The 27,728-nt window shown below is 38.5% G+C and overlaps 1 protein-coding gene across 4 annotated transcripts; it reads left to right on the top strand.

The window, feature by feature from the left end:
- The first annotated feature begins 1,091 nt into the window (after positions 1–1,091).
- Positions 1,092–13,881, top strand: cdh19 (cadherin 19, type 2). Of its 4 annotated transcripts, none has more exons than XM_042068617.1 (13): positions 1,092–1,319; positions 3,859–4,232; positions 4,342–4,636; positions 5,430–5,549; positions 5,920–6,087; positions 7,278–7,465; positions 8,370–8,623; positions 9,504–9,640; positions 9,972–10,093; positions 10,482–10,599; positions 10,710–10,961; positions 11,355–11,393; positions 12,192–12,264. In XM_042068617.1, exons 2-12 carry the CDS (start codon positions 4,029–4,031, stop codon positions 11,366–11,368), a joined length of 1,872 nt encoding a protein of 623 aa, XP_041924551.1. In that variant the 5' UTR covers positions 1,092–1,319; positions 3,859–4,028; the 3' UTR covers positions 11,369–11,393; positions 12,192–12,264. The 4 variants fall into 4 exon arrangements, with proteins under 4 accessions (XP_041924551.1, XP_041924550.1, XP_041924547.1 ...); XM_042068616.1 differs by having other exon boundaries at positions 11,352–11,393; XM_042068613.1 differs by lacking the exon at positions 11,355–11,393 and having other exon boundaries at positions 12,192–13,881.
- Positions 13,882–27,728: the final 13,847 nt, after the last annotated feature.

The raw sequence follows: 27,728 nt of genomic DNA, 5'->3' as shown, positions 1-27,728 counted from the left end.
CAGAACCGTATACAAAGACTGCTAAACCTACTAAAACAAGACAAGACATATATAGCAGGAGTATCTCAACTGTACATGCATCTGTGTATCTTAGGTTTACAGATTAACTTGGCTTTACAGTATGTCTAGAAAAAGGTTTCCCTCAAGAAATCCCTCAACAATTTGCAAAGGAGAGACCAACGTATGTGAATATACAGACATGCTTTATTTATAATATGTGCATTTTATCTTGAATCAGTTTGTCTACGACCTGAAGGTTTTGTTGTAAGAAAAAGCAAAAGCTACTGTTGTTTTGAACTCCATTGCTGTGGGCCAGTGTTTACATATTGTTGTCTCAACTAGTGAAGTAAAAGCTGCCCGTGCTGTGTAAGCATTCCAAAAACACACACACACACACACACACACACACACACACACACACACACACACACACACACACACACATTATATTTATCCTTCTCTGTCCATGCTCAGCTTTCTCCTGTCATGGAGTTGTCAATAGCTGTTGCTACAGTGTCCTCTGTTGGTATGTGCTTTCATATACATTTCCACAGAGCACTTTCTCTCTCTCTCTCTCTCTCTCTCTCTCTCTCTCTCTCTCTGTTCACTTAGTTTGCCACGAGTTCTGTTCAACAGGGTGCAGTTGATTTGCACAGTGCACATCCCCATTTTCAACAGGCTGACCTTATAACAAGCTTGTCCATTTTCCACCACAAGTTTCTTTCACTTTTTGGACCCTCCCTTACTTCAGAAATCTAAATAGGAATGTAGACACTGAAGGGCCACCACTTTTATCAAACCAAGCCACCAGCTACGTAGAGAGTTCCTTTCTGGACTAAATGTCAGAACCAAACTGTAGCCCATTATCATTCACAGAAATGCCTGCCATCCATGGATCGCCTTCCTGCCTGACCAGCAACACTGTCATAAGTGCTCTATTGTATCCCATAGAAGAGAGAGAGAGAGAGGAAGAAGAGAAAACATAGAAATCCATTTGTATCTCAGGCCTGGGTCATTCGCATCAGAATGAAGGCCTTGAGTGTTTGCCGTGTGGTGGAGATAGGAGTCCAGACAATAGCGCCAGTGTTTGTTCTTCCCGAGAAGTTGTAGAGAAGGAGAAAAAAGTCACTGAAAGAGAGGTCATCAGTTGGTTGGGACGGGGAGACTCATGGACATTATCCCTCTACACACATATGCTCTATACTTACATGCAGGAGGTCTATAATTCACAACTTCTGGAATTACTAGAGATGGATTATTGTGTGTGATTGTAATCATACATGAACATTTCTATGGAAAAATTGGAATTCAAGAGAAAGGTATGTGTTTTTGTTTTTACACTCCAGTGATAAGGAACTACAGCAAATGTATGTGGTCCAAATCTAAACGTAATCATTTAAATTTCTTTATTGAACCTGCCATGCTTCCTTGACGTTGATTGAGACTGATCAAAACAAATAATTTAACATTTATTCAATTTCATGCTATTTGAAAAATACAAAATGCCAATATCTCTCAACTTAGTGAAATTTTCTATGGAAAAATTGGAATTCAAGAGAAAGGTATGTGTTTTTGTTTTTACACTCCAGTGATGAGGAACTACAGCAAATGTATGTGGTCCAAATCTAAACGTAATCATTTAATTTTATTTATTGAACCTGCCTTGCTTCCTTGACGTTGATTGAGACTGATCAAAACAAATAATTTAACGTTTATTCAATTTCATGCTATTTAAAAAATACAAAATGTCAATGTCATCAAAATGTCATCTCTCAACTTAGTGAAACTTAACAAAGTCATATTCTAGATGTTTGTGTCTTTCATCTTTCCTATTCTCTAGTATAAAAGTGATATGCCAAATAAAGGCTTAGTAGTTTTAAACAAAAGTAGATCTTCTATTTTTTTAAAAAGGTTGTTTGTTTCTTTCTTTTTTCCATCATATCAGACATGTTTGTTTGTGGGGGACATACATGGGTACACTTCAATAGAAGTTGGTGTCACCATCTTTTCAAGCATAACAGGATACATTTTACCAAACGCACAGCCCCCACATGACCAATTACAAACTGCTCAGTTGTATGATGTCATATATGTCTCCTTTGTTCAACCCTTGATAGACGAGCTAAAACCTTTTCATGAAAAAATTATTTATCCATGGCAAAGTCTTGAGACACCAGTTAGATCCTAGAAGTCCAAGACAACACAAAATTCTGCAGGTTTTATTAATATTTCAGTATTTAAAAGATATTTGATATGGTTTATTTCAAGCCACTAATTAATGTGAATTATTCCCATCTATGATTTTCTTTTTAATTAAACAAACAAACTACATAGAAAGACAATAGGAGGTTATGGATAAAACTATGAAATACAGAAATAGAGTATTTGTTCTTGATACCTCAGAGATATGCACAGAAATAAATGAAAATAGCTAAAAGTTCAACTACATGAAACAATCAGACCTGTCTGATTTTCCCCCCTTTCAATTTTGTTTTCTCCTTCAGAGTGTCATAGATAGTGCATGAGCCATAAGCCACGTTTGGGTATTATTTACTCCTCTCCTTTTCTGATGTGCTCACATTTGACAGCTGAGTTTCCCCCATAACGCCAGTAACTTCTAAATTTTGGTCTCATGATGTGTGCTTGGCAAGCCTATGAAAGCTCATCATTAGCTCACGATTCAGTGGTCACTAATTGGAATGTCACTCCCTAAGCTGTGAAGATATAAATATGTTAAGACACACTCACACACATAAACACATACACACCCTCACATTTTGTAACTAAATTGAATTTCAAAAGGAAATTGGCCATCAGTAATTGTTTTTTGCCACTGTGACATAATAGAATATAAGGGTAGAAGCCAATCTGTGTTGTGAGATTAAACAATTGCAATCAGTTGGTAATAGGAGAGAGGATGATTTAAACAGAAATGGGTTAATACAGTCATATACTGTATTTATATAACCGATGTCCAGACTTTAATGTTGATATTTCTGACCAATCATTATTAGAGGGATGCACTGACTTGAGTAGCACTTGATGGTACATTTTCATTTTGATTCAACCAAAATCAATTCACCACCACATTTATGTTTTAAGGATAGCAGTTTACAGATGGACTTACCGATCATGATGAATGGCATTGGCCCCCAGACCTTTGTCTGTAGTGATGATTTGTTTACACTAAGGACGCAAATATTGATATTTTGAATGCCTTCAAGTTTCTTCAAGTGTCTTCAAGTTTCTGTCTGCTCCGTTTAATGGGATTACAAGAAAGCCTGCTTCTCAGTTATGTATCACAAAATCAAATGTGTTACAAGATTTGTTATAAATAGTATTTTTGGACCATTTAAAGTGACAGATTATGGTATATGCATAATAAAAGAGCTGAGATTAAGTTTTGGCAATAACTTTTATCCAAAGCAAAAAGTACTCTTGATGTTCTTACTTGTTTGAGGGACACATCTAGTCAGTCATACATTTCCATTCACATTTGCAATTGGATACACACACACACACACACACACACACACACACACACACACACACACACACTTTTTATTTTATTTTAATGGTTTAAGTTTACATTCTCAGCTAGAAAACTCTGTGTCCTATAATGTAGGAATGGTAAATGACAAATGTTACTCATTAATACAAATAGTTTTGTTCCTTAAGCACATCAATAAATGTCAGAGTTCACAATAATTCATTGCAATCAGTATTTGCAGGAATATAGATTATGATTATGTAAATTAGTTTACAAGAATATACTATAGGTCATTCACCATACAGCTACTTCAATACATTATCTTTAATGGTTTTACTGCATGTTGTTCTCCTGTTTTGCTGATATAGAATGAAAAGCCACTGAATCTGGACAGAGGTGCAGTGATACAGAAATGTAAATGCTTTGACTCCACACTGGAATGTCGTCATGAAGCTCCAAAATGACATTTCAGTTGTACCCTGGAATTAAAACCCACTGTATGAAATAACCAGTTAAAACAAAGAGATAAATTGAAACCATGGACTGTGCTGTCCTTCCCATGGTGATCATCACCTTCATGCTGCCCGGCTATGTGCTGGCAGATAGAGGGGCTCCAAATAGTGTTTACATCTTGCAGTCGACCACAAGTCAACTAGCACCTCACCCGCGACTCAAGCGTGGCTGGATTTGGAATGAGCTTTTTGTGGAGGAAGAAGACCCTATTCTACGAGTCATTGGCAAGGTGGTGTGCCCCCCATCAATCCCATTACTGCTTTCTCAAGCCTGAATTTATATGACATAATTATATGACACATATACTAAATTGTAGTTATTTGTCTCCCTATTCACAGCTCATAACAGATTCTGATACTGGGAACTTTGCTATCAAATATATTTTGTCTGGAGAGGGGGCTGGTGAGATCTTCGAAATCGATGAGTACACAGGTGAAATCAGCTGCCTGAAGACGCTGGACCGGGAAGAGAAGGCCTTCTACATCCTACAGGCCCAGGCCATAGACAGGAGGACAGAGCAGCCTGTTGAGCCTGAGTCAGAGTTTATCATCAAAGTTAAAGACGTTAATGACAATGCTCCTGTTTTCCAAAATGAACCCTATGTTTCCAGCATTCCAGAGATGTGTCCAATGGGTAGGTCTGAATATTACACCATAGAATATCTATTTTCAATTTTTGTATGTAATAATAATATAACACATGCAAACAATTACAGTAAAAACTAAACTATCAAACTAATTATTTTATTAATAACAGATTCAACAGTTTAAATGATGGCATATAACAGATATGGTTCACATAAATACAACATAACATTGCATTTTTGAAAGCAGATCCTTTTTAATATTTCTGATTGTCATCACAGCCCTAGAGTCACATTTCTTGGCATTCCCACTATATTTCAGTATTCTGGTGGCTGAATGCATTTTCTTGAGATATCATACTACCACACTACTTCCCTGGATATGATTTATTTCTACTTAAATATTGCTATCATTACCATTGGCACACACATTACCATTTCAATTTATATGTAATCTGCCTCTATGGCATAATGTCTTTATTGTAATAAATCATATTGTGCTCGCAGTGGACTAGAGAGGGAGAGCAATATAACTTAGCAGAGGAAGAGCATTACAGAGAGAGAGAGGCAGGAGGAGCTAGCCCATGAGGAGTGGGACAGTAGAATGCTAGGAAAAAAGGTGCACAGAGTCTGACAGAAAGACAGAGAATTTACATCATTTGTTGGCATTCTCACAATACACACACAGAGAGAAAGAGAGAGATAGAGATAGAGAGACATGTACATACACATTCTGTACACACACACACACACACACACACACACACACACACACACACACACACACACACACACACACATGATGGATTGATTGATACTGTTCTATGTGATCATGTATGATAGGTACAACCGTTGTTCAGGTAACAGCAACAGATGCAGATGACCCACTGACGGGGAGCAATGCCAAACTCATATACTCCATCCTACAGGGGGACCCCTACTTCTCTGTGGAACCAAAGACAGGTCAGTTTGCCTTGACAAAAATTATGTTTAATTAATTTCCAAAAAAAATGATTCGCACTCTATAAGCTTACGTAAGTGTAAATTAGAGAAAAGTTTATCAAAGCTAATCCCAAACCTTCTTTTGAGATGAAAAAACACACACACAACCAATGTCCCTTGCTTACCAAAAGTGAGAATTTTATGATGACCTTCAGACACTTGTAGACTGTTGAGAGACTTTGATATGTGTAATATTTGTATCGCAATATCACAAGTACATTTTCAAAGTTGGTGTATATCTTGAACTTGCTGATTGTAAAAGCCCACCTTTTGGACTTAGAAAATGCTTCTCTCTCTTTTTTCCATTATATCGCTGTCTTCACCTCCCAAGGGCTGATTCTTACCTCTTGGCCAAACATGGATCGTGAAGCCAGAGAGAGATATCTGGTAGTGGTCCAGGTCAAAGACATGATGGGTTTGAATGGTGGCTACTCAGCCACCACAACAGTGACCATCACCTTATCAGATGTCAATGACAATGGGCCCAATTTTCAACACAGTAAGTCCTCCCAAGATTTCATTGTTATTTTCCCCTTTGCATTCATTGACATTTGCGTCTTCTGACATTTTAAAAAAAGACATTCAGAGTCATTCTAATCAAGTTTGGTGTGCATTTGCTGTAGGGCTGTGTAGAATCCAGATATGATACTGTAACATTTGATTATAAGCTTTAACACGATTCAAATTCACGATTCACGACTCAAAGAGCTTCAAATGTTGATTTAAATATCATTATCACAGAATCCTAGCCGTCCCACTTTCTATCTATGCCTGATATTTATAGCAGTCATTGTTAGAATTTGGAGCTTACTGTGCTGTAAACACTATTCTATATTAATGATCATTGGATTTCGCCCATAGGTTTCAGAATGGTACAGCCAAGAGCCCTATGGAAGTCACACCCAGTTCGACAAAAAAAAAGAAAACTTTGTATGAGATGTTGAAGAATTAAACTAAATTAATGCACAGTTTAAAGTGTTAAGTTTAGGAATGCTAGCTGTACAATATTAATGAGAGATTGTTGTCTATACTGTACATTGCATTGAGCATTGTCTTCTTTGACACAACATTACAGCAGAATACAGTAGCTGCCAACTCTCACACATTGAGAGTGAGATTTATTCATTTGATTGGCTCCACGTGCTCTCACACCAATCGAAGGCGTGAGAGTTGGCAGTTGTTACAGTGTTGCAAAAACTGCTATTGATAAAGAAAATACCAATCAGTGTGGTGTGTTAGTAAAACTGCTAAATCCATTGTCAACATTCAAGTCATTTTAGCCTACAAGACTTGAATAACAGAACTGAAGATGTATGTTTGAATGTGTATTACGTTTTAGTGTGCATATGCATGATTCCACAGTTATCTTTAATCAGTCCCACATGAAAGGACATTTGTCATGACCTTTTGAAATAGATCACAGCTTTAATACAGATCCATCTTTATAAATGAATAACTCATAGTGCAATTGGTTGTAAAACAGCATGAAATAGCACCCATGTAATTTACCTACTGCTACAGTTTTTCCCCCTTTCTGCAGAAAGTATGCAATTTCTCTGTCTCTCATTTTAAGGGTGACTTCCACATATTTGATGCAGCTGTTCAAATATCAAAGACAAAATAAACTTTTCTTTGTTGACCTTCTATAGTCTATAACACTAGTGACTCACAATTCACCTATCTTCACAGACCTCTACACATTTGCAGTGCCAGAGTCAGCTGCGTTGGGCACCACAGTGGGTAGGATCATGGCAGAAGACGGAGATGTCGGTGTGAACGCCAGAATGAACTACAGCCTGGAGGACTTGGAAGAAAGCTCCACCTTTAAGATTCAAACTGACCCTGTGACTCAAGAGGGTGTGATTCTGCTGGCCAAGGTGAGATTCAGAAACCCCACTTCTCCATTATGGATACTAAACCCTTTTTTTCATTTTTAAAAAGGAAAAAGAAACTGCAGAGGCACTCTGAGGTTGAAAAAGTATTTTAAAAAGCCTTTAATTTAATATGGCAAGAATTGGTTAACAGCACATGGGCCTATACGTGTTACGGCCATATTGGCCTTCATCAGGGCCTTCATTCTATACAAATGGATTGAACATATTAAATGTATAGCCAAGTCTAAATCAGAGGATTGGCCTAACCCTCTGATTACAAAAGTGAAGACGTGATATTGACAGTCTCTTTGCATGCCCTCTTCCTATTCCTTTGCCAATGTTGTAAAAGATGTCCCGATGGTAGTTTTCAGACAGAAATGGCTCAGCCTGTTCTTGAAGTCTTTCTCTCCTGTTGAGTTTCCCAAGGAATTGACTGCCCTTCACAGAATTGGTTTTATGAGTTCTGATATGCTGTTCACTCAAGGCATGAGGCAGAAAGAATTTAATGTTGATGGATTGGACTTGTTCGGAAATGGAAGTGATAGTCTTTTCTCAAGTCCTTTGCGGGGCACGGTAACAGCTGAAAAATTGTTTTTAACAAGGATGGTGTTGTGTATTGAAATTCACACATGGTCAAGTAAAAGCCTGGATCATCGTCTATAGTATAAATGAAATGTTTCTGAAATGGCCCTGATGTCCTATGACTGTTTTATGCATAAGAACTGAATCAAATCCGACTTAACTCATTCCCAATGACATATTACAGCATTCGTAATGTTCATATTACTGGTATGTAAATCAAATTAATGACAACTAGTATGTAAATAACCTAAATGTGAAGTCATTTCAGAATATTTTCAGGACTGCATTCAGTTGTAAACCTGCTGTGAATTTTGCTTGTTTTCAGCCACTGGATTATGAGAGCAAGAGACGATTTGTTATTGCCGTGGATGCCATCAATGACCACTTAGACACACGATTCCTCAGTGTCTATGAGTTCAGCGACAGAACTACAGTGAAAATTATGGTGGAAGATGTGGATGAGCCACCTGTATTCAGTGCGCTGATGTACGAATGGAAAGTTCCTGAAAATGCGGTTGTTGGAACACAAGTTGGAACAGTCAGTGCAAGAGACACTGATGCAGCCAATAATCCAATATTGTAAGTGAAACATTTTTTTTGTTTTCTGTGCTAAGTGATAACCAATATTTTGTTTTTGTTTTTATCAATGTAAGTGGGTGCATTTATCCTCTGTTTTGCTGATCTATTCTGATTCATGAGTCAGAAAGGCAATTACCTTAGAGAAATTAGGGGAAGAACATTGAAAGGTCAGCAGTCAAGTTTAATCTGAAAATCTTTATAAAATCTGAACATAAGCATACATTTGTAGATTTATACCATCTGATCTGCAGGTCAGTTATCTCACAGACCTGGTATTAAATTATTTTAGAGAGATCTTTGGCATATATGCCTGTAGATTAATCTTGTGTTAATTTTGAAGAAAGTCAGTGCCAATACAAGAAGGAACAAAATAATTACTCTATTTGTAGCAGATTGTGCTATGTGCTTAAATGCTGATTTCAAGTCTTTTGAACATAATGGAATTTTGCGCATATGGAAGTTTGAAACAGGTGGTTTATACTTTATGACAATGATGTTTCACTTGATAAGGTTTCAGAGAACTTTTTCAGATTAAGACCAACATATTCTATGCATTTAACAGTCCTTTATTAAAAGGGTTGTTTGTAGACTTTTAATTATTGTCTTGTGAATAGGACCCAACTTCAACGAATGTCTTTGAACAAAAATATGTTTTGAAACTGAAAGATTTCTTTTACATAATCAGAATTTCAAATGCAACCCTTTACTAGCACTTAGACTTCTGGTTGGCTGCATTCTCATTCATTCCTTCCTTCATTCATTCCCTGGAAAAGTTCAGTGCATGTCAGTTCTTAATTTTGAGGTCCAAAAAACAGTACTATCACCCGCAAGAAACAGCTTCCTGGATATGAACTTTCCCTTTTGCTTTTTTCTCATTCAGATACTCCATGGCCAAAGGCAGTGACATGAGGAACGTTCTCAGAATAGACCCCAACAATGGAACTGTAACCGTGGCCAAACCTCTGGACCGAGAGACAGATGACTGGCACAATCTGACAATTTCTGCCAAGGAGACAAGTGAGGCAAATCTGTCATTCTGGGAGACATGCACTGAGGTTACTTCAGCCCAGTATCAGTCGGAACTCTCTAGTAAATTATATGAGCCATATATATAAGCCAGTGACATCAAAACCCTTTTCATTGTGCAAGCTATCTAGACCGTTGTATGATCCATTTCAGACATTGTTATACAAAGTTATTTCCCACTGCTTTTAGATGGAGACTATGTTTTAGCTGTCAAAAAATAAACCTTCAGAGACAATGGGATTTTGCCTACACTAGGAAGAACATGCCCCTGCCAGGGACTCACGGCTTGTTCAATGTGTTAATGCTTTACCTCTCATTTCAGGGGAGGGCTATTTATCGTCATTTGTGGAGGTGTTTATCCGAGTGCTGGATATCAATGACAATGCGCCACAACTTTCCAGAGAGTACCAGCCACATATTTGTGAGGGCACACAGGCAGGAGAGGTGAAGTTACATGCTGAAGCTACACAGATATTGAGCCTAAATAAATCATGCAAATGTCCACATATTACCCCTGTTTTTCCATATGAATAGCACACATTTTACATAATATTGTATGTTAAATAGATACTGTATATTGGTTATAGCCTTACCTTTTATTGGTTCTTCTTTAAATGATTGATTAATGATTTGTTGATTCATGATATATTTCCACTGTTAAAAAAATAAATAAAGAAACAAAAAAATATTCAGCTGAACTGTTACTATTAATGGATAATTCAAAAGTCATGATATAAGTCGATGTTATGGAGTATAAAGTATATTTGTTTGATATGAAACATGATTTTTGCTTGTTTTATGGTTGCCTGAGTTTTTCTTTCATGTTCTTTAGGTTATTCAGATGATCAGTGCCACTGATCCTGATGATCCCATGGAGGACCACCATTTCTACTTCTCCATGGTTCCAGAGAAGAACACAAATCCAAACTTTACTATCCGAGATAACCAGGGTTTGTTATGCTGATGGCAATGGGACCAGACAGAAATATCCTGTTAACAACTTTTCCAGATAATTACAAGCTCTCTCTCTCTCTCTCTCTGTCTCCATGTGTGTAATCAGATAACACCGCAGGAATCTTGGCTCGCCGGAGCACTTTCTCAAGGAAAGACCGCACCCAGTATGTCTTGCCAGTAGTGGTGACAGACAGTGGGTCCCCTGCCATGTCCAGCACCAGTACTCTGACCATCAGTGTGTGCATCTGCCAGCCAGCTGGGCACTGCCCGTCGGGTGGAGTTGAGGCTTTTGCCCTCTCCATGGGTTTGAATCTACAAGGTCTCATGGGTCTTCTGGTCTGTCTGGCTACACTTGCAGGTAAGAAATGAGGGAAGGTGGGAGGATTTGTGGGTATTGTTATCTTAATAGAGTCTGATATTCTATTGAGTTGTGTTCTGTTTTCATTGTCTTTATCATAATGGTATAGTTCTAAATTTAGGGAAGTTCAGGATCAGAGCATTATTCATTTAGTGTCAATTAAAAAAGTGTTTTGCATGACTTGTGACATGCTGCTGATCATTTCATTAATTAATCATAGTTGATTTAGAGTAATTTTGACCATCAAGCTCACAGGTCCCACATCTGTTGCAATGAAGAAGAGAGATGATTAAGACAATTGAGATAGAGTGCTGTTGGTAATTGGGAATGTCATCCTTGATATTGCACACTCCAAAAGAGTTCTCCAATAGACCAAGTCCTTTTTTTCAGCAGAGCCATTGTGTTAGTCAAAGTGCCTCATCACATAACCTGGCAAGTATTGTGTGTGTGTGTGTGTGTGTGTGACTGTGCTTCTGCCTTTGAGGCTGGCTTCAACGCTGTGCATTCAGAGAATTCACGTAATTATGATTATGAACTCTAGTTCAAATCCTACAGTAACTCTGGTGCAAGTAATTTTAAATGCTTTGTCAAGAATAACACTATTTCTTGATGTGGTCATGAGACTGTAATTAGGCCAGCCCTGGGGTGCTTTCATGGGTTTGCAAAAATGTGAAGCCTAATAATGCACAACTGCTTTGTGTGCGCTGTCCCAATCATATAAAATATTAATATAAATAATCTGCAAGCTAACACTCGTACACATGCACGTTGTTAAATGAAAAGACCCATTTATTTCAAACTGGAGCCTTGAGCTTCATAAGTATACAACATGGATCATGAGCTGACTGAAAATTTGTTCATGACTCTGTGACCTAAAGCCTGAATGAATTCACTGCGGACTGCTTTGAAGAAAATATTCAAGTCAGTGCTTTGACATGTAATTGTTCAGAATTGATGCCAGGAGGAAGCAAATTCCACAAATTACACCCAAGCCTGTTCTTTAAAAATGTTCAGTAATTCAAATCATAAAATGGTAAAAAAACCTCCTTATTTTTATGTTAAAATAAATGAGTCTGAAAAAGAAGAGATTGATGACTGAGCCCATCTCATTTAGAAATTGAATGGGCTTAATAGGCTGAGGTACAGATCTAAGCACTGCCTCATTTTGCCCTTAAAACTCCATCAGCTGATTCTCTATGTGGTGTTTAAGCTTCTGTCCTGTCTCCTCAGTTCTCTCTGCACTAATTATTGCCGTGAGGAGACATAGGAAGAGGAATCAAGAGAAGTTGTCGGTGGATGAAATGGAAACCTTGGAGTACTCGGAGAAAGTATTGCGGTATTCTGAGCCGAACAGCAACCAGAACGACTGCCTGCCAGCCCAGGTCCCCCTGAGGCCTCACCCCAGGCGCCGGGAACGCCGGTTGCGGAGGGAGGAGGTGGCGGCCAGCATCCGCATGTCCCTGCGCCACTCCCACCTCATTGGCCCCGAGGATGATGTCTTCCGCCAGTTCATTATGGATCGCCTGGCTGAGGCTGACCAGGACCCATACGCGCCTCCCTTTGACTGCCTGCGAACATATGCCTTTGAGGGCACAGGATCTGACACTGGATCCCTGAGCTCTCTGGAGTCCTGCACGGTGGAGTCTGGGGCTGAGAGAGCCCGTGAGCCCACCACACGATTCTTTAGACTCACTCCCTGGATGGGCAGGGCAGAAGAAGAGACGAGTTTCTGAATAAGAAATGAAAGGTGAAGTAATGCCCAACAATGTCCGACTAAGATGACAATATCTCCATCCAAAGTAGAGAACATATGAGTGTGACTGAACTGATGGGAGATAAAAAGACTAGTTTACAATATACTATGCCAATAGACATTTATGATTATGGTTTATATTTATAGATCTTTGCCAATAGTATTGTATTGTATACTGTTTCTAGGGAATTAATGTCCTTTTTAGACTCCATTTATTACTTTTCTGTTATTGTTATTTATCAATTTAATTTGTGTTTACATGAATTCAATTTTCTGTGGCTCCATTTGTAACATATTCCTCACAGTTGATACTTTGCAACTGTAGACTATGGAGTCGTGCTATGTTTTGTATTGAATTGCATCTACTCAGAATAATGCATAAATGACTCATTTAATAGTCCAGCACTAGAGCATATGTAGAGCGTATGAAACTTGATACTATCTTTTAGATTCTCAAATAAGACTCCACATGAACTTACCAGAAAGTAGTACCAGAAGTAGAATATAAGCCTGAAATAGTAAAATGTGCTATTAAAGGTGAGGGTCAGCGATTGTGGAGGAAATCACATTTGTTTATATTTATGTTTCTATTTAAATCTATTAGCAGACACTTTTTTCCAAAACGTACATTATATTTCAACCAAGGACCAAACGAAACACACCAGAGAGGTTGGTCACCAGTATTCAGTATTCCCACAGAAATTCCTCACAAGTTTTTGTTTTTGTTTGGTAGACATGCTGCCCCCACTTTGCTTGTTTCCAGTTTCTGGAGCCTGGGCTGCCTAAAGACACCAGGTCTTTTTTTACAGTGTACTCACAGAATGGGCTTGTAGCGAATCGTGAGGTGATGATTGCTGAATGTGACAAAACATGTTATGGGCTTGAAATAGCGTACGATCGCTGACTGTACCTTTAAGACCCAAACAAGCCGGTAAATAAACCAAGCAATGTCCTATATAACTTTTACGTAATTCACTGGTTCCAGTGCATCTGTGTTTTGCTAACAAAGGGATTGTCAAATTTTTACATGACCTGACTGATGGTACTCTGACTTATATTTCTCAATCATTAAATACCTTAAATAATTGTTCATAAATCATGAAGTTATTCAAGTAGAAAGAGCTCTCAGTAGTTTATGTTATGAAGAGAGTGGGGAGACAGGTTGTTGACAACACCAATAAATATTATGAAACGGAGGATTTCCAACCTGTGCACCAAGACAGCTCAAGCCTTCCCTTTCAAAATTCAAAACATATGGGACATTTAGATGTTAGTCTTCAGTGGTACATGGCTAAATATGTCTCTCTGAGCTCTACCACATTGCATGTTTGGCAAGCCCAGAGTGTTTCGCCTACATGATGGCTTATCTCACTGTCTACAAGCCTGGCTTGGGCCAAGCCAAGTTCTGGTATTTACATTTTTTCTAGGTGGCAGACGGTTGGGGAGGCTGGTGGCACCAAAGTAATCCTGATAGAGAACTAACGACGCCCTTGGGTTTACAGGGTGCAGAGTGGAAACATCTGCCATTAAAGACACATAGTGAGATTGCATTGGAAAAGTAAGAGTCTATGTACACAGATATTCAACAGCTACACTCCCTTGAGTAGGTGTCACAGCCAAACACTCAGATAAGCAATGGCATTTGGACATCACCTGTAAGTTAATGCTGCCATTTGGAGCCGGTGGTATATCTGAAATAATTTGCATGAAAACACCAGTGGAGTGTGGAAATAAAACCGAACAAAAATCCAAGGCATTTACAATGGTACTGACAGAGGGTATGAACTGTGAGAGGTATGTTGCCATTGCTGTCAAAGAAAAGATAGAATAAGCAATTTCAATCGGGACTCACCCATTGTGCATGTGAAATGGTGAGAATTGGCAGTGAATACATTCCTCTAATGCCATTCCGAGGACTGGGGCATCTCAAGCTATTCAGGGAGGAAACCATTTAACCTATTCAGTGTTCTTTTCCTTTGTATGTATATCCACTATGAATACCACGGTTAATTTAACATGAGAGTTCCTTTTCCATTGCACAATTATGTCCATTACAAGTGGTGAAGGGATTCACACCTTTGGCCAAACCGTGACTTAGGGTCATATTGTCAATTCAACTCCGGCTTTTCAAAGAGCCGTGAATCCAATCAGCATGGGCCATGACAGGCACAATACAAAATTTCATTAGGTCCTCCTCCAGTGAAAGACCTACGTGATTGAACTAAATCTGCACTTGACTGATGTTCATCTCTGTGTCCATCACAAACCCTGATTCTTTAAAAGACCATAAAAGCATGTCTGTGTGCATTTGCTCTGACATATAAAAAAATGAAATAAATAAATGACTAGACAGAGTTGATGTTCTTCACTAACCCACCATGTGTGAACTACAGGAGTGTGTACAGACAGAAACCAAATGAGGTTTGAATGCAATGCAAATAGGTTTTTGTCATCACTCAAACATGCAGAGATACAGTGCTCTGGTCTCTGAAGTGTAGCATGAAATGAGCAGTAATAAGCAGAGATGTGCTCTGCATGCATATGAGTGGAAAGCAGAAAAAAACATCTTTCATGTTAAGGCTTGTTTAATGGCTAATTACAGTGTAAATGCTGCCCTTGATATTTTGGCAAATTGGAGTGTGGTCGGTGTGGTCACAGTTTTAAATTATTACCTGTATATGCTCCACTCTATTAGTGAAAAGACAATCTAGTGTAGGTAGCATACCGACTCTCGAAAGAAGCATATATGAGTAATGATAGAATGGCACATACACAACAACTGGAATTTGGATTCTTGTTAAGAAAACCTTCTTGATAAAAAGAAGACATGGTCAAAGCTTCTCTTTCAGATGCAGGATTGATGATTTTTCATTAGAGAGGCTTCTAGAGGGATCCATAGGAAACCTCTTTGTCACAACCCCCTGACCCTTCCTCCTTTTTGTTGTATGACTTTGGATATAAACTCTAACAAGGGATACTGTTCTGGGGGATGCAGCTTCTCTCCTGTCTCTGTACGTCTTTTTTCGACAAGTTATGCTGCTCAGCAACACAAAAGACAGAATCTGTTTCGTTTGGGCCATTATTCAGAATGAAAGGGCTCTCACTTGACACTCAGTGGAGCAAGGAAATGAGAAATGACTCCCGTTTTGACTCTTGATTTTTTCCTGCCTTAATACACAGACCTGCAAACCACTTTGCAGCGCCATGACACACACAGACACACACACACACACACACACACACACACACACACACACACACACAGTTTCATATTCTATATTGTCTCTGTGGTTTGGAGTCCAGATATCGTTTTAAATACAACAAAATCAAACCACTTCGGAGTCGCTATAATATTGTTCTCTCTCCCAGGATGTAGGTTTTGACATTGGGGAAAAATGGTCCTAGCTGAGAGCTAATTAGCTGCCATTCATAATTGATTAAAGGCTAAGCCTAAATAATAAATGGAAATCTAATTTTATTTGGAATGTTTAGTCATTTACAGATACCTTAGGCATTATACAGGCAATAGCTAGAAAACATGCCTCTGTAATTACAGCACAATTTGTCAATCACATTTAGTTCGTCTTGTTAAAGGGCAAAGATAGCCAGAATCATTTTCACCTTTTCTGGTTTGACTTTCCAGTGTTTTCTTGGCTGTATAAAGAGACAGGAATAAATCAATCAAATCTTTAATGAATGATATAAGGTCACAGATCTTTGGCAAACAGATGAACAGATGATATTTAACTTGAGGTATTTTGTTTGTTTCTTTGAAATACAAATTATGTGTCAAATACGAGACCTCAGAAAATGTCCAATGTTTGCCCCAAAAGAAGTTAAAAAATATGAAAGCAGAAAAAATATGTGCCTGAGTTGCTCCAAACTGAAAATCCATACCCATCAGGTAAGGTTTAGCAACTGCATAACTTGTTTGCTTGGGAAGAAAGTTTCTGATCTGACACTCTAGAGAACAGTATAGCCACATTTAATCTCAAGTAACGTATCCACTCTCACCAATAGAGGCATGATAAATAAAAGCTAGTCCTTAAGGTTTGACAGCAATATCAGTCTCCATTGGGTATGCACATATTGTGAGGGATGGTCTGTGGTGAGGGAAGACAAAGTGTCGATGCAGTCTGCAGCAGTAGCACATCATTAATAACAGGGGGACCTTTGAAGATCCTGCATAAATGTCTAATTAGGTTTGGTAACCTTTAGGAAACTCAAGTGGGTGAATACTAAGCAGATCCCGAGATCTTGTTTTGCATGGCAAACTAAGGGCTTGACATGTCGGGGAGGGTGCAAGTGTTGACATTGAGGAGCACTATCCCTCCCACTTACAAAGGGCACAATAAAAAACACCCTCCCTGGTTTCCAACTCCATGCTTAACACACCTCTCTTTTCCCCATAGTATGATTGTGGAAAACATTCATGGTATTCCATAGCAGCATTCCAACACAGCTGTGATATACATTCTTTAGGCATTTGATCTAACCTCTCACTCCATATCTCTCTCACACTCTCTCTCTCTCTTGGGTCCCTCTCTTTCTCTCACACACACACGCATACGCACACACACGCACCCTCACACACGCGCGCACACACACACGCACGCACGCACACACGCACGCACGCACGCACGCACACACACACACACACACGCACACGCACACATCAATACTGTCAAAACATTGAGAGAAATCAGAGAGGCTCCAAATACATGTCGACAGCCTGTGAGCACTCAGAACAAGGGGGAAATGCAGATACTGTAGTACCTCCTAAAGGAAGAGAAGAAATAGATCTGCTTCCCCAAGCAGCAACTCATAGACACAGGACACAACTGAACTTGCTTTAGATTTAAAATCACTCAGGACTTTCTTTAATGTTAGTATAGTCTTTGGATAAATATGGAGAAATGCATGCTGACAGAAAAAAAACAAGACTTTCCTGGACTATGACTGTCCCTCTGAAATGTTTGAAAGTAATGTGAATTCCCTCCCTAGTGGCGGTGGAGAAACAGTTTATTTTGAGCTTTTTCTCTTTGAAGTGGAAATCAATGGCAGGCACAGGCTAAGGGCTGAAGTGAAAAGTAGTCAAATGTTCTTGGCTTTAGACAGTTTTTCCTTAAGAAGCCCGGTGCAAATCCCAAGAGTCATCCATGTGGGACTTTGATGGGAAAAAGATATGAATGTATGAGGGCATGGAGCCACAATGTTTGTTAGTTTTGATTTCAGCCATAAAAAAGCCAATATACACAAAGGTCATTGCTACTTTAAGATTGCATCACTGCAAAATGAATTTGTCTCATTTGTTGTGATTAAGCTCTTCTTTGAAGACCTGTAATAGTGCATGAATATCCACATTGTCCTGGTTGCAGTTCTGATCTGAGGAAAAAAAGTTGTGTCATTCAATAGGATTTCCAGTGGCCCAGTTATATCCTTTGTGGGTCTACTAGTCCCAATACCTAAACAATAAAACACAAACAACTCTCTGACATTTTCCATGAGGTGGTGATTTACAGCAACAACAGACAGATGTCCATTGCATTGCCACCTAGGCAGGGCAAATTTGGGGCGAGATCTATTTTATGCAAATCCTGAGTTACGTAACAATGCAACTACAAATGGGAGTGAGGGCAGCATGACATCCTTGGGCCTCAACTCCAAAAAATGATTGAATTCCTTGTCAGTATATGCCCAAAGGAAAATGTTCTTGCCTCAAAAATGTCTTCCCTCTGTCTGATGAGAAATAAATAAGCAACGTCTTTGCATTGTGCTTTCAAAATAGGTTTTTCTTGGTCAGTGGTGATATGATTTTCAGTGGAGTCAAACTAGCAATGTGTGATCGATTCACCTGACCACACCTCGTTCATTTGCTATTTAGACAATGTATGTGCCTGATGGGATAATGAACTACGGTGGCCAGAACCTAGCAAAGACAGTTGCCACTGCAATGTGGCAGGCGTAAGATAGGGCCTTTTATGTTTCTTGCGTATGAAAACCTAAAGATTCGCATCGGGGTCCTGTTCACCCAGACAGGACTTGTTTTCTGATAATGTCTGGCGGACAATACATTATACAGTGATGGCCAAAAGTGTTGGCACCCATGCTAAAGTTGACTGAAAAGAGGAATATAAAATCATCTTTTGGAAATTGATCTTAATGCCTTAAGTGAAAAATGAGCAAATATCTAACCTTTAAGGACACCAATTTTCTTAGTGAATGAATAATGTATCATAAATAAATAAATGTTCTTCCTTAAAATACAGGGGTCATAAGTATTGACACCCCATGTTAAATTCCCATAGAGACAGGCAGATTTGTATTTTTAAAGGCCAGTTATTTCATGGATCCAGAATACTGTGCATCCTGATAAAGTTACCTTGGCCTTTGGAATTAAAATAGCCCCACATCATCACATACCCTTGTGATTTGCATTGAGCTCAATGAGCATCAAACCAGCTAATAGGCTAACTGAAATAACACCCATGCCAATCTCTAGGTATGGTGAAGGGTATGTGATGATGTGGGGCTATTTTAATTCCAAAGGCCAAGGTAACTTTATCAGGATGCACAGTATTCTGGATCCATGAAATAACTGGCCTTTAAAAATAAAAATCTGCCTGTCTCTATGGGAATTTAACATACTGTAGGGGTGTCAATACTTATGACCCCTGTATTTTAAGGAAGAACATTTATTTATTTATGATACATTATTCATTCACTAAGAAAATTGGTGTCCTTAAAGGTTAAATATTTGCTCATTTTTCACTTAAGGCATTAAGATCAATTTCCAAAAGATGATTTTATATTCCTCTTTTCAGTCAACTTTAGCATGGGTGCCAACACTTTTGGCCATCACTGTACATTACTAAGTGTCATGTAAAGCTTTTGAAATTGTTTTCATAACTAGTTTAACTACTTTTTTTTGTGAGGAGGAAAATTTGATAAAACAAATGTTGAAAGTATTCATAAGAGCAAAAATGTTGGCACTAATGATGCCAAATTTTTGTTATGTTTTGAAACGGAAGCTGCTGCAATGAATTGAGAAAGGTTTAAACATATATATATAGCAAAGTTTGAATCTGTTGGTCTCTCCTTTGTTGTTTGCTAGTTTTCACAGAGGATATGTTATGTGCACATTATTCCCTTCTAGAGGAAATCAGGGTCTTTGGGGAGCCCCAATTTTCTGAATGAGCAGTTCCAGAAAGAGCTAATAATATGTTAATGCAGCTCGGAAGACATTGGGGAGGCCTGGTGACAGCAATCACGGCAGCTTAGAGCTTTGTGTCCTTAGGGTCCTCGACACACAAATAAACCCAGTAAACATAGATCAGGTATGCAGCTTGGCATTTGGGGCACTGGGACCCTCTGTCTAACTGAGGTACAAAGGAATGAGAGAAAGTGAAAACCACAGCAAGACATGCCACAGAGTGTAAGAGTATCTCCTGCCTTTTGAAGCAGACAAAAAAAAATGTAAGACCCACCAAGCATTACTTCCAAGATAGCAAGAGGTTTGGTGGACCAGTGTTGGCCAACTGGGGGCAGATCTAGTGTCTGTTGGCGCTTTGCCATTGTGGTCTAAACATTTTTTCCTTCCTTTTATGCAATATTCATAACAGGTTAAATTAATGGTGATGGTCCAACATCGGACAAAAAGTGGCACGTCACTGGTGGTACGATATCTGAAAATCTGTTTTTGCTATCTGGGTTGTATCAATAGTTCATTGTAAAATGGCATTAATGGTTAAACAAAAGCCTTAGTGTTTTGGAATTATTAAAACTCTTTCTGATTTTCAAAGCTATCCGATGCTTATTTGAGGTCTGAACAAGAGCAGGCTCTCTCCGTGCAGTCTTAGTAAACCTCAATTGAACATTTTTGGGCATTTTAACTTTTGAAAAAGGAAAATCTAACTATAATATACTCTGGAAAAGGATAAGTGGAGCCGGGTGTCAATGTATAATAAGTCTAGTTTTTTGGTTGAATTGCGCTTTATCTGACACACTAGTATTTTAGACATTCAATTAACCTTTTCTCAATGACTTTCTCAAAAAAAAAAAAAACATAATAAACAAACATAATAAACTGTAATCACTGGATAGGACTGTTTTTCTTTCATCATACTATGTGGATATCCAGTGTAAATATATTTTGCAGAACACAGATAGGGAAGAACTGAATTATAGTAAGTATGCAACAGAGGCTTCACAAGATCCAACACTTCACTTACACTTCAATACATCACCTGTATTGAATTCAAAGACTAGATGTATTGTTCAAGTTGTTCCACAATACACTTTCTTGTCACAAGGTTTTCTGGTCATAAATATAATAAATGGAATACAATTCAAGTAGAAACAAAATTATAGAGTTTTAGTGCAATGGTTAACTCTGAGCTGACAAGAGAAACCTCACATATTTAGAACTGATTCCAGATCAGCATAAGATGGATGACAAGCCACTTACTGAATAGTTATAGCTGTGTTGGTTTATCTGGCCCCATCTATGTTGGTTTATCTAGCCAAGGGGTCCAAACTCATATTACTGTAGGTAGTGGGCTGGATTTGTTGGAATGAGACCTCGTGTGTCTCATTGTTATTGTCATGGTCATTATCATTTTTCTACATGGGTATCATACAGACAAGAACAAATAATGTACTGCTGTCATACATTACTGCTCTTTCTATCTTGAAATGCCCTACTTCCATGTTAGTTATTTCCACTTCTTCCATCCTGAGGATGGTTTGTAGTGCTAGGTTTAATCAATTTATCATATCATAGAGATATTGTTTACACATTGTTGAAGACAATGAAGGGAGGGGGGCATATGAAAGCTGCTGGTGGGCCTGATCTGGCCCCTGGGCCTTATGCTTGACACCCCTGATCTAACCCTAGCTATGCTGGTTTATCAAGCCCTATCCTCCCACTCCATGCCATATCCAGGTCTAAGTGCCCACTTATCCGATCTGCGGTTATTTCCCGATCCCACCCTATCTCCCTTTTCCACTCGCTTCCTGTCAATCTTCACTGTCCCAGCTAAATAAAAAAGAAGCCTAAAATATACACTTAAAAAAGAAACACAGTACAAATACAATACAAATCACATATACATATGAAACAAGCTGATCTTCCACCACTTTGACAAGCCACACGTGAGCGTAAAATACACTCACACCATTGAATTAAAACATGGTTAACTTCCATTCCAAAACCATTATTGCAGGCCACTGGCAGTAAGGACAAAACCTAAGCGAGGCAGGTGGTATTAGATCATAAATGGAGAGACAAGTGCCTTACTTACCCTGACGGCACGTCCCTGATTCATACATTACAGGACCTGTGTTCAAAACAGGAAAAATAATGATAATAAAATTACATTAATATAAATATTTAATGTTAAACCATTTTAAAACACAGCATTACTTCCCCATGATTGTCCTCATTACATTCATAGTGGTCTAAATTCTTTTAATTAGATTTTTGATTGAATTAGTGCACCAGAAATGGATGCAGTTAAGAATTAAATTTGAAGTGATTGGATCGGACTATCAGAAATCAGCAGTGACACCGTGGTCTTCCAGAACTGGCTAGATAATGCTTAATTTTGATGATATCACATTAAGCATCCCCTTGCTTTGCTGATTGGTAGAATGCAAACACTACATTACTAAATGGCTTCCACACCACAGTGAAAACTGATCTGAGAGGTAGTATAACAGGGCTAGGCAGAAAGAAGTGGTCCAAGGGGGAAACCTATGCTTCAAAGACATAATGTCCTTTATAAACAAACATCCTGATTGCAAACTCTTAACTCTGTTCAGTGTTTTGTTCTTTATTTATTGCAATGCAATTTTGCCTCTGACCTCATAACATAAATACTTCAGTGTTAGGGACATGTGAAAATTACATAAGTAAAGATCCCAGGATTGTTACATTATTAGATTAGCCTGACAGTTTTACATGAATAAATGCTTATTGAGGAAAAGTTATCTTTTTTAACTACAATAGAAATTGGGTGCCATATCTAGGCCTTGTCAGGACCAATTAGCCCCCATTTTGCTCTTCAGTGCTGTTCCAAGAAAAAGAGATCAGAGTTTGCTCAGTGGCTCTGTGTTGCGTGTAACTGTTTTCCGTGTCAACATGATAAACAAACACGAACATGCCTCCCACACACTTCAGTCCAAGCTTGGCTGATGATGACGAACATCAGTAGAAAATGGCTGCTAATTAGAGATTGTCGATTACGCCTCATTTGAAGCAATTGCATAGTGACATGTTTAATCACACTACCAGTACGACTTCTATCTTTGTCTTTTTTCTATACAAATTAAACAATGCTTGGAATGTTATGTTTATATTTATGGTATTTGGCAGATATTACGAACTGACCATGGCATGTGTAAACAGCTGTTCATTATTATTATTATTGTTATGGTTATTATTATTATTATTATGATTATTATTATTATTATTATATACTATTATTATTATTATTATACTAGTATTAGTATTATAATTATACTAGTAGAAGTAGTAGTAGTATCTCTCATATGGCATTTGGCTTGGTCCAATGAATTGCAAATAAATACTCCTCACAGTATACTACAAAACAGTGTTGGATATAAAGATATAATTATTACAGATACTAAACATATTTAACATATATTTCTTTTGATTTCTGCATGCACCCAGACACCATGCACTCTTGCTGTGTTCTCATGGTTTGTCACTCTATCCTTTGTATCATTGCTCTTTTTTGTTGATAGAGCAAGACCATCAAAAAAAAAAAAACTGTACATATACTTATTGGAAATGGACTATAGGGTAGGTGACTGAACGCTTTCCTTTGTGTTGCCATGTGTGCTTTCATTCTCTAAAATCTCAAATTCCCTTCCCTAATGTAACCGAGCTTTAGCACTTATTACTATATTATAATAATTAGTCAGTCAAAAGTTGTTGAGAACAGTTTACTGCACGTAGTCATCATCTGTAACACAGTATCCAGAATAGCGCTCTCTACCGCGAGAGCAGGAATATAATTTCACTACGGAAAGCCCCGAGGGGATAAAATACATTCATTATGATACCAGTCTGTTACACTAATATTTCACACTTTAACAAATCGCAGGATTAGATGGCACTCTGTCCATTTTGCCAACACACTTCAAATCTTGTATTTATTACTTACGTATTTACTTTACAAACTGCTTTATATCTCCTGCTTGCTCTGACAGATGCATATTTTAATATTTGACTTTTTTTCCTAGGGTTACAAATCTGCCAACAAATGGTCACAAACACAAGACAAATGGCCCATCCAACAGCAGTATAGTATGCGGCATATTTGGGGTTATAAAGTAGGCACCCTCATTCACCGATGTTTCGTTAAATTAGGCCCACGACACCTCATGAAGGCTGAGAACATGCACAACATTCGTGCATTCGTAAACCCAAATGTGAACTAATGCATCTGAAGTTATACATCTGAAATATTTTCTCACAAATACAATTATATAGGCTAGATCGCTATGACCATTGAGCATGTTCTTGCACGAATACAAGTCAATTGATACAACTGCTCGAATCTGCTTCTACGAGTTTCAGCTGTTGTTTTCCTTACTGATGCTTTTGCAACACGCAAGGTGATATAAATGGTGCAAAAAGATTTGTGTGTGTACACGCCGAGCGAATCGATAGAGAAAACAAGGAGGCCGGATCTGGATCCTGGATCGGACATAGTTATAAAAACGTCTCACAATGAATAACTATCACTGTTGATAATGAACTGTTAAAATAACACCATGCCCGTCTCTTTTATTAAGCAACGCGCCAAGGGGTGTGGCAATTAACGACCTAAGGAGGGGTCTAGCGCATTATCTAAATATTGCTATGGTACACTACCTAAAACGCATTACGCCACTGACCAAGAGAAACCTACATAGAAAGAAATCCATGGCAAGTTGTTTATATGGTGAAAAACTCGAGTGTACGATAGGAATAAGCTTTGCGTCGTGATGATTATATGCTCTGCGCCGCGCTTTAGACTATCATGATAGGGTGTAGGCATCGTTTTGGTGCGTTTATTTTTTTTAGTTTGCTGACATTTCAATAGAGGACCTTTAACTGAGTTATGACCAAACAATTGTCAAGTTCCTTTTTTTACAAATGTCTCTTGCCTCCCTGCTGTCTTTGACCTACTTTGGTCGACCTCATGTATCTAAAGATGCCTCCAGAGCGAGACATTTCACCCACACCTCACAAGAGAATTATTTATACAAAGCTAGTTGGGGCCAGACCCAATTTGTGTGGAACTGTATACAGCCCCTAAGCCTGAAACCTGTGTTGCCGTGAGCATGCATGAAAGCCACCAACCATAAATGCAGGAGGAGGACTACAGAAAAAAAACATGAGCAGGGCCTCTTTGATCTCATTTCTCCTCATCCTCATCCTTTTGAGTCTATGGAGGGAAAAAAAGTCACATGGGCTTCTATGGCAGAGGATCTCTCTGGCCATCCAAGAAAGGTATCAGTCTGATGGGAGGTTTTGTCAGAGGTGATCACTCTCCTCTCATCCTTCACAAGAAGTTCAGACCAGACTTTGATTTTTGAGTTTCTTAATAAAATATTGATAACTAAAATATGCAGGACTTCTTTTCTTTTTTTTCTTTAAAATTATGAACTGCTTTTTTTTTCAGAGTTGAATATATGCCTGAACCATAACAGCATAAGAGGCAGTGTTGGTGCTCTTGGTGCAAAAGCTCATTTTGCACAAATGCATAATGTCATTCAGAATAAATGTTTACCTTCTCCCTTTGGCCATTTTGTAATTGCCTTTTCCCACTGTGTGTGTACAAATTCTAAAAGCTATGTTTATGAGTGACATGTTCAAAGACATTAACTCTGAATATTGTGCATGTAATTAATGGTCACAGGAATGCTAATGCAGCTGTTTCTCTTACCCTTTTAAACCTTGTTTTCACTTGCTGTGGCTTTGGTCAGAAATGGTTGGTCAGACATAAATGTTAACAATGCTAAACATTTGATTTTATTCTATACCTTTTAAATATCTCACACATATCTATATCTGATTTATGTTGTGTCTACTTTGAAGCCTCCTTTTATTGATGAAAAAAAAGTTGTATTCAAAAGTTTACCAAATAGTGTAACACATTGCTTACATCTAAGAATAGAAGAAAAGAAAAGCATATCCTAGACACAAGAGATGTTGCATGTGATGTTGTCAGTGTAATTTCCGCTGCTAAATTTGCATAAAGGCAAAATACAAAAAGTGTTACAACTTTATCTGATATCCACAGTAATAATTATTTTATATTAACTACCCATATTGTGTATGCTGACAGAGATACATAACCTGTGTGAGAGTGTGAACATTCCATCCTCCCTGGGCCACATCTGACCAAAGGTGGAAATACAAATTGGATGGAAAACCTTCACTCTGTCCTTTTTCCAGTGAAGACCTCTCAGCCAGCAAGTGTAATCTCCTGGAGAGCTGATTTCAATGCTGATAAAGATGTCAACCTGATAACCCTCTCCCACCCTTAGGGTAAAGTGTTGCCAAGGCTAAAGGGTTGACTTGATACGGCTAAATTAATGTATATTCAGTGATGGACAGCTAAAGGCAAATGCTAAAATATAGGAACACATGGGGCTAAGGCAAAACATCTTAACATTTCATTGACAAGCATAACTGGACTAAGTAAGAATATTAATTTTAATTTTTGTATTCTTTGTTTTTTTTGTTGTTGTTTTTTCATTGGCAACCATCAATCTCATCTTCATCAGTTAAAAAACCATTTTTATCTTACTATCATGACACTGTCACTGTCAATACTGGTGAATGTTATGTTTAAAAAACAATACATTCAGGAAATAGTCAGAGTTCTTCACTTTTTCACATTTTGTTACAGTTTGTGGTAGCTGAAATTGCTTCAAGATGCTACGTGGAGTTTTCGTTTCAAGTACTTGAGCTGAGCTGTTTTTTTAGTTTTTGTTTTTTTATCTATGACACAAGTCAGTACAAGTCAAAGACATAAAGTCCAAGTCAAGTTTCTCGTCAATGATATTCAAGTCCAAGTCAAGTATAAGGCACGCATATTAGAAAGCTAGATACCGCATTGGGCTCAAGAACGTACGTAAATAGCGTCGCCATCTTGGTGGGGGCAACAATAACTGGAGGCCAATGGAGAAACATGTGACTCTGACTGGAAATCAAAAAGGTGTCTCTGATTGCGGTGTTGCTGTCACTCCCCCATAGACAGTTCACTAGTTCACATTCCGTAATTTGCAAACAGATATAATAGCATAATAGAAAGCATGTTTGGCGAAGTCTCTGGCCAGGGTCCTGAAGTGAGGATCGTGGGATCGTGCAGGAGTCAACTGCTCAGGCAGGAGTCGTGCAGGATTCCGCAATGCACCCCCTTATTCTTGAACTAAAGATGGGAGGCGTAAGGGGAGGTGGTGGGTTGCAAGCGGAGTGACGCCAATGCTGCAACTTCGGCAGACAGAGGTAGACTGCGAATAAATAACCTGTCTGATTGAAGGAGGCATGGCAAATTCCGTCATGCTCCTCCCGAACTTCCGTTTATAAACGCCATTAAACATGTTGCCCCCAGCAATATGGTGGCCGCGGTTACGTATGTCACCAAATAGAACTCGAGCCCAATGCGGTGTCTGGCTTTCTAACATCTATGGTTACAAATTCACAAATTCTGCGTTCCAGTTGTCTCGTAAGTGCAATTAGTAATTGGGATTGATGTCACATCCAGTCAAACAAAAAAGCAATTTGTTGTCTTTTGGTGAAATATTACTGAGTATAGATAGGCCTACTGTCTTCCTGTACCAGAATGTTCACATTCTGACATTTTGCCGTGACCATTTATGTGTGAGCATGCGTGACTTATGACTAGTTACAACTCACATCAGGCAACAACAGATGCATTCCAGTTGTAAGAACAAAATGCTAGGGTTTGTTAGCGATCATCTTTGTTAGCGAT

Source organism: Alosa sapidissima, chromosome 17, assembly GCF_018492685.1.
Source record: "Alosa sapidissima isolate fAloSap1 chromosome 17, fAloSap1.pri, whole genome shotgun sequence".
Classification (NCBI taxonomy): domain Eukaryota; kingdom Metazoa; phylum Chordata; class Actinopteri; order Clupeiformes; family Clupeidae; genus Alosa; species Alosa sapidissima.
The sequence above is the reverse complement of the archived record's forward strand: the minus strand, read 5'-3'. Positions and strand labels throughout refer to the sequence as shown.